Source organism: Sinocyclocheilus grahami, unplaced genomic scaffold, assembly GCF_001515645.1.
Source record: "Sinocyclocheilus grahami isolate Dianchi unplaced genomic scaffold, SAMN03320097.WGS_v1.1 scaffold41.1, whole genome shotgun sequence".
NCBI lineage: Eukaryota > Metazoa > Chordata > Actinopteri > Cypriniformes > Cyprinidae > Sinocyclocheilus > Sinocyclocheilus grahami.
Window position 1 is genome coordinate 951 of NW_015505220.1, and position 7,966 is coordinate 8,916.

Consider the following 7,966-nt stretch of genomic DNA (forward strand, 5'->3'; position numbering starts at 1 on the left):
TGCACCCACACATTCTCATTTGCTAGAGGTCATTTTTTTAATAGATGCTGGCTATGAGGGTCAGTTTGTTTTCCCAGAGTCCTCTGCTCTCTGCACAAACCCCCAGCGGGGAATGAGTTGCTGCCCCCAATCAAACACCGCTCGAGCAATTTACCCTTCACCTGGACTGCATACTAACAGTCTGTGTACACCGAACCATTCCATGCATCAGTCGTCTCCTTCCCGGTTAGTTTTGCTCAACTAACGAGTTTGAGTTTAACTAGATGGTTGTAGGCATAAACACCTGGTGCATGGCCAATAGCGCTTGGAGGCTCAAAATAATATGGGCTATTTGAGTACATGATTGTGCATGCTTCTTTTTTTAACGCTCTCACTTGTGTGTTTGTGTGTGTCTCTCCAGGATCTGGGGAGCGAAGACCTGAAGAGGGAGAAAATCAGCTTTGTTTGTCAGATCGTTCGAGTGGGCCGGATGGAGCTCAGAGATAACAACACTAAGAAACTAACGTCCGGCCTCCGCAGACCCTTCGGTGTGGCAGGTAGAGGCCCACACCAAACACCGGAAGCAAAATGACCTGTTCATCTACAGGGACACCAACCATGCATCCATTGTTACTACTGTAAGCCTGTATGAATGGGATATTTTTTATTAGATAAAATTAAATTTAACATTGACTAAATTCAGAATTTCAGAATTCAAAAACAGAATTTGTTTTTGATGATATTTATATTTTTTATTTATATAATTTTTTTTTATTTGATTTTATTGTTACTATTGTAAACTTATAAGAATGAGCTATTTCATTAGAAATTATTTAACATATTCACTAAATTCAGACTTTACTTAATTTAATTTTTTATTTTAATTTTATTGTATTTTATATTTATAATTTTTTTATTTCTTACTACTATGAACCTATAAGAATGAGATGTTTTTATTAGATATAATAAAAAAAGATATAAATATATATGTATTTATATTAGATATAATTAAATTGAACATATTCACTAAATTCAGACATTCTGTTTGTTTGTTGATTTATTTTATTTTATTTTATTTTATTTACAATGACAGGTAATACTGAGTTGCCACAGTTTGGGCTGTAAAATGTAAGGGTCTTTATCTTGTTTTAAATTGTGGGTAGCAGGTGTTTTGTCTTGATCAGTATTTTTATTTGTCAGATTTATTTGAGTGATTGCATACACCTTCAAATACAATTGTTCAAGCCTTGTGTGAAATCAGCTGGAAAAATAGATTGCATATAAGCTGTGCTATATGCAGTACAAAAGTTGACACAACAATCTCTCTGCATTCATACATTTCTAATGCATTTAAAACAAACATGGCCTTTGCATTGATTTTGTCTACCTGGAGTTAAATACTGTTTTATTACATCTACATTACATCACAATATGCATTAGATGCCTTGATCTGGTTGGAGTGAAGTGACCCTGACATTTTTGTCTCCTATGTCACTATTACTGTTGCCAATCCCAGATGCTTCGGTTGATTATTGTGCAGTGTGTTTCTCACAGTTTGTTGTACACAGAGGGTTTCTCATTCTTTCGTTTGATGGAAAAAAGGAAAAATCTGTTCTTCTGTTGTAAATAAATAAATAAGGCTGAACAGGAGCAACGAACATCAAACGGGTTTTGAAGTGGGAAATATCTATCTCTCTCTCTCTCTCTCTCTCTCTCTCTCTCTCTCTCTCTCTCTCTCTCTGCTTATGGACGTTAGTAGTATGTCTGTATGTGGGTCAGGCAGGTAGAGGCAGAACCTGTATGTGCAATGTCAGCTTTAATGTGTCACTTTCAGAGACAAGCCAACGCTTCCATTATGGCTCATCAGTTTCCTGTTGCCTGCTGTAAACCCAATCTCAGCACAGCCACTGCTGCACACCAGGGCCAAATGGCCATTTAGAGGCGATGTTTATGTGTTCAGTCAGTAATAGCTGCTGCTTGACAGCTTATCCAGAAAGTTTTGCCTGCTCTCACCTTATAAACCACAAATTTAAACTTCCATGAGTGTTTCTCTTGTGCTTTTTACTATGGTTTATTTTTTACAGAGTTTTACAGTGATGTGATGAGTTCCAAAATAAACAAACAAACATTTTGAATACATTAAAGTTTACATCAAGGTAGTAATTGCTGGAATGAATGAATGGATGGATGGATGGATGAATAAGTAGTTTTATTTACAATGCTTTTTAAAAAAGACATCAAGATTTGAAGTATTATTTTCATGACAATTTTACTTTTTTCACCACAAAATTTTATTTTCTGTTATGCAGACAAGTCATAAAGTAATACATTATTTTATTTATTAAATTAATTAAGTTTGGTACAGCAATTACTAGCTTTATTGATTTATTTTTCATTATGCTGTATGCATAACACAATTTAAGTAAAATATCACTATTATAGTAATGGGAATTGGGCTAAATACGATTAATTTTAATTAAAACCTGTGCACAGGGATTTTTAATCAGCATATATATAAGTAAGTAAATTAATTACATTTTTACTTTGTTATATAATAAATAAATAATATTCAAATAATACCAATATTCATATAATATTTATTTATTTAATTTATTTATTTATTATAGTTATATAATTATTTTATTGTTATACCAAACAGAAACTTTTTTTTTAAGTTTTATTTTATTTATAATCAATATTAATTTTACCGTGTTCACTCTCTTGGGTGAATTACATGCTATAATTACTTTTATTACTACATGTTTTTGTAATTACTGTAATTGGTGTTGTTTGAGTTATTTGAAAATGTATCATGCTTTCAAAATTGTGAATTTGCTAAGACTGTAACAGTAAATGTCAAAAAACAATCAATATTTATAGTCTTAACGGGATGAAATATGAGCTGATTATTTCTCATTTTCATGAGATGACATGATGTTTGGTCATTTGCAGACATTCTTCTCGTCTCATTCTTCTCTCTGCAGTAATGGACGTCACAGACATCATCACGGGCAAGATGGACGATGAGGACAAGCAACACTTCATTCCCTTCCAGCCGTGAGTATGACTTCATGACATCAACACGACAGCTTTTATGATGGAACAGTTTTGACCATCAGTCAAGTATATTGTGTAGTCATGCATATAAATGCTAATTTGCGTGTAAGTTTGTTAGTGTTTGTCTGTTTTTCTGATTTCTATTGTATCATCTCAATACTCTGTGTATTTAATTGAAGACAACAGTACACAAACTCCCTGTTATTCTGTAGAGGAGTCATACGTGCCTCACAGTCACTCCGTCATTCCTTCTGTCACTCAGTAAGACTCTACTTCGGTCTTTCTCTGCTTTGCCGCTCTCACAGCCCAGCCGGGTCACTCAGAGAGGAGTCCCATTGGTTTGCTGGGTATTGTGGGGGTGTTTAAGATGCATGTTGTCACTTTAGGGAGGTTTTTGCTTTGTAGCAGCTTATTTGTGACCTCAGATTACTGTAGCTCTGGTCCAAAACCTAGTGGACTGTCTTGCTGCCTACATAGCCAGCTACCTTTTAAGGCAGCATCCTAACTGAAACAGAAACTTGTGACTGATTTAAATGCTTCTCATAGGCAGCAACAAATAGCAAGTCCATAATAATAATAATAATAATAAATAGTAATATATATAATACTATTCAATCTTATCTTATATATATATAAATTTGATTGAATTAGATTGAATTACAATTTGTACATTATATATTTTACATTATATATAATAAAAAATATTTTTAAGAATAAATTATTTAGAATTAAATTAAATTTTAAATAATACAGTTTATTTACATTATAATATAAAAATGTAAATATTTAAATAATAAACAATAATAATGATTTAAAAAATATATATTATATATGTTATTTAAAATATATGTTAATTTACACTGAATTAAAATTAGTATGTTACATTATTATTATTATTATTATTATTATTATTAATATATTTACTACATGCATACAATTTTATATATAATACCATATATATAAAACACTTTTTAATTAATATTATTATTGTTATTAAAGGTTTTTATAGATATTATATATAATATAACATTTTATATATGTGGTATATAATAATAATAATAATAATAATAATAAATGGGCCATATAATTATAATAAATTAATATTTGTAAGAAAATGTAATTGTTTTTTGATTGTTATATTATAAATAAATGTTTTCATATACTACAATATTCATATAATATTTCATATTATTTCATTGTATTATATCAAATATAAATACAAATGTATTTTAAAGTACATTTTATTTATAATCAATATCAATTTGACCTTGTCCTTCATCTTGGATTAATTATGTCCTATAATTACTTAGCTTTATAATTACTATGATTACTGTTGTAATTCGGTATCATGCGTGTGTCGTGCGACTGTGATGTTTTATTATTAGTATTAAGGCAGCTCAGTAGGTTTTGTGTCTTTTATAGAGGCAGTGGCTTCATCTGTGTTTGGGTGAGATGAGGGTCATTTCTGAAATTACAGCATCTTTCTGTGTCTCTCCTGTCACCCATCCCGCATTACTGTTTGCTAACAAAATGGCTTTTGTCCCTGTCATGGTATCTGTATCACTGTTTGGTGTCTTCCCTCTCTCTCCCTCTCGCTTTCTTCATCCATCTCTTTTTTTTTCTCTTCTGCTCATGTCTACTCTTATCTGGCTCTCTGTGGCTACTACTCTTCTTCTCTCTTTGTCTTCCTTATCTCTCTCTCTCTCCTCCTCCTCCCCGTTGGCGTGTTGCCTGTCGCGTGTGAACTCCAGGCTAGCGTTGGATGACGCCATTCGCCACAGGCAGCTGAACATCTCCCGTTTTTCATCCAGGGTGGCGAGCGAGAACGACTTCCTCCAGACCGTCATCAACAAGGTCATCGCCGCCAAAGAGGTCAATCACAAAGGTCAAGGTAAAGGTCACTGGGGTGAACACCTTTCATCTCCAGAGCTGCTCTGAGTCATTTTAGCAGCATTTCAACACTTAATTTAAAAAAAAAAAACTATCATCATAAACATTAAACATGCAGAAACTCAAAGGTCTTCATGGTAACCCGTCAAAATAAAGGTTTGGTTCAACTTGAAGAAATTGTGACAGAAATATATTACTGTTGTACAGTAGAATGCACTTATCAAAGTAATAATAAAATGACTAAAGCACTTTAAGTAATATTGCATAATTGCCAATTTCATATTGATTTTTTTGTAACCGTAAACCTCTTTTCATTTTTATTTCCTTAAATTAAAAAAAATATCAGTTAAATTATTAATATTTCATGCCTTCATATAACTGCCAGAGCTGCCAGAAAACAATAAAAAAATAGAAATTTAGGAAAATGAAATGAATAAATCTGATTTTCTAGGACCCTACATTACCAGAAGGTTTCTCTTATGCCGTGTTTTAGCCTACAGTAAAAATGAACCTGCAGGTACAGAATTATATCTGCATAAGTAAATATTCCTGATTCAAAAGAAAGCCGAGATGGTTATTTGGCTGCTGTTAATGATCTGCAGCTTCATTTTGTAGCCTAGTTAAAGTTTGGAAAGTTAAAAATACAGGAAGATAAGACTGATGTGTGGAGATGGAGAGCGATACTGTCCCAGATACAATCAAACTGAGTTCCTGCCAAGAGACTTTCACTATCTAAAGGGGCCTAAATCTTACAAAGGACAAAGTTATTGAGCAAAATTAGTTAAAGTTGAATTGGGTTTAATAAGCATGTGTTCATGCTGAAGAGAATGGGAACTGAATATGTCTGGATGCAGTGCTGTCAGATCACATCACAAATATAATCCATCCGTCCTGTGATTCCTAGCATGATAAAACCTGGTATCACAAGCAGTTTATTGAGATAAATGTGCATGAACTTCCAGTACAATCTAAGATCAGTCAGATATGAAGAGGTGCTTCTCATTTATTATCAAGGTTAATCAGGAGCAGCAGTGAGGGTAATAGAGGTGGAGCCATTAAGACCAATTAATTTAGGATTTATGATGGAGGCATTCAGGTGACATGACAAGCATTATGGGTAGAAAGGATCTTTAAAAGTAAAGGACATTTTTTTTCTTCTGTTTTTTTGAAAATGACCTGTACAGATTCACTGACTGGAAAGTCTTTTAGTTAGTTATTTATTTATTTATCATAATGTATACTTTATATATTTTTTTATTTAGCATTTTTCCTAACATGTTGTTGTTGTTATTATTATTATTATTATTATTAGGCAAATAATGTGTTATACACATAAAAAATATATTTTTATGCCATTAAAGTGAGCATAACTTAAATTCAGCACAACAAATACTATTACTATAATGGTGTGAACTTTCTTTGTTTGACATTTAGTATTATCAGATTTGTTACTTTCTAGATCTTTTTTATGCCCAAACATACACACTACATACTGACTAAAATTAAAAAAGTGAAAAGGCTTAATAGGACCCATTTAATGTTTTAGTATAAAATATTCACAGCACAATTCATCCCTACTCTTTAAATAACACAGTCGCTCTGCTTCCTGCGGGTATTTTCTCAGCAATTAAATTAATCCGGTATTCTTAATTATTTTTTTGTAGATCACTAATAATGAGGTATTAAAATGAGTTAAGATCCCGTGAGCTGTAAAGCACAAATAGGAAGTGTGTGTGTGTTTAACTGCAGTCTGTTCCTCCGGTCCTCAGGTTTGTGGGTTACGCTGAAGTTGCTTCCAGGTGATATTCATCAGATCCGTAAAGATTTCCCTCACTTGGTGGACCGTTCCACCGCCGTCGCTCGCAAAATGGGCTTCCCAGAAATCATCATGCCAGGTATCCATCATCAAACTGAATGTATTTCCAATAAAACATAATTTTATTGCTCCTCTTTGAATTACAGTTAACATAGAACAGTGACAATGAAAACCCAGACCGTTCATGAAAACTACGCTGCAGTAACGAGGAACTCGTCATAATGGTCATTATCACATGACTATCCACATTTACATATCAACAAAAAACCTCTCAAGAGTTTTGAAAACAGTTTCATGCATGCATTCATGCTGTTGCTGATATTCATTTCACATGCAAAAATTAAACAATCACAACATTTACATTTGGAAATCTTAAAGGTACAGCAGCTATTTAATTCCAAATGTGACTTGAGTATAAACAACACTGACATGCTGATTATGACCAATGGATGTGCAAGCAGCACTTTTTCAGCTACTTTTGTGCATTTTCTTAATAAAAGGTCTGTATTGTAAGCTGGCTATTTTTAACTGTAGATCACACATCGATCGTGTTAATAAGCGACACTGAGACTTTGTGTGTGTTTTTGTAGGTGATGTTCGGAATGACATTTACGTGACGCTGGTTCAGGGGGATTTTGATAAAGGCAGTAAGACGACACCTAAAAACGTGGAGGTCACCATGTCTGTACATGATGAAGATGGAAAGAAACTGGAGGTAATCCACAGTCAGTGTGTGTGACACACATTATAATGAATAATCCAGATTCAGTTAAAGCAGTACATGACTAAGCATGTTAAAATGTATTTCTATATGTTGCAAGTTTTTTTTTTTTTATTATGTGTATGTATGGCTATTATATTGGTAATATTAGGGATGTCAGAGCTTTTATTTATTCATTTATTTCTCGTCATCCATGTTCTAAGGACCTGAGATGCAAATGAGTTTATGCTATGCTCTCTATGTATAATGCATATTTGGCCGGAATCAGTTTTCTTTTTTTGTACTGTCGCTATGTAAATAAACCAATTTTATATATATATATATATATGCAGGTGCATCTCAATAAATTATAATGTTGTGGAAAAGTTCATTTATTTCAGTAATTCAACTCAAATTGTGAAACTCGTGTATTAAATAAATTCAATGCACACAGACTGAAGTAGTTTAAGTCTTTGGTTCTTTTAATTGTGATGATTTTGGCTCACATTTAACAAAAACCCACC

General features: G+C 32.8%; 1 protein-coding gene across 1 annotated transcript in view; it reads left to right on the plus strand.

Moving 5' to 3' along the window:
- Positions 1-400: 400 nt before the first annotated feature.
- The window catches only part of LOC107582198 (dedicator of cytokinesis protein 1-like), a gene marked incomplete at its 5' end in the record, with an annotated part of 66,888 nt that continues 59,322 nt past the window's right edge, over positions 401-7,966 (plus strand). The window contains 5 exons of the mRNA XM_016267950.1: positions 401-536; positions 2,964-3,036; positions 4,788-4,927; positions 6,696-6,821; positions 7,333-7,457. Coding sequence (XP_016123436.1) covers positions 401-536; positions 2,964-3,036; positions 4,788-4,927; positions 6,696-6,821; positions 7,333-7,457 — 600 coding nt within the window. The remainder of the gene's footprint in view (positions 537-2,963; positions 3,037-4,787; positions 4,928-6,695; positions 6,822-7,332; positions 7,458-7,966) is intronic.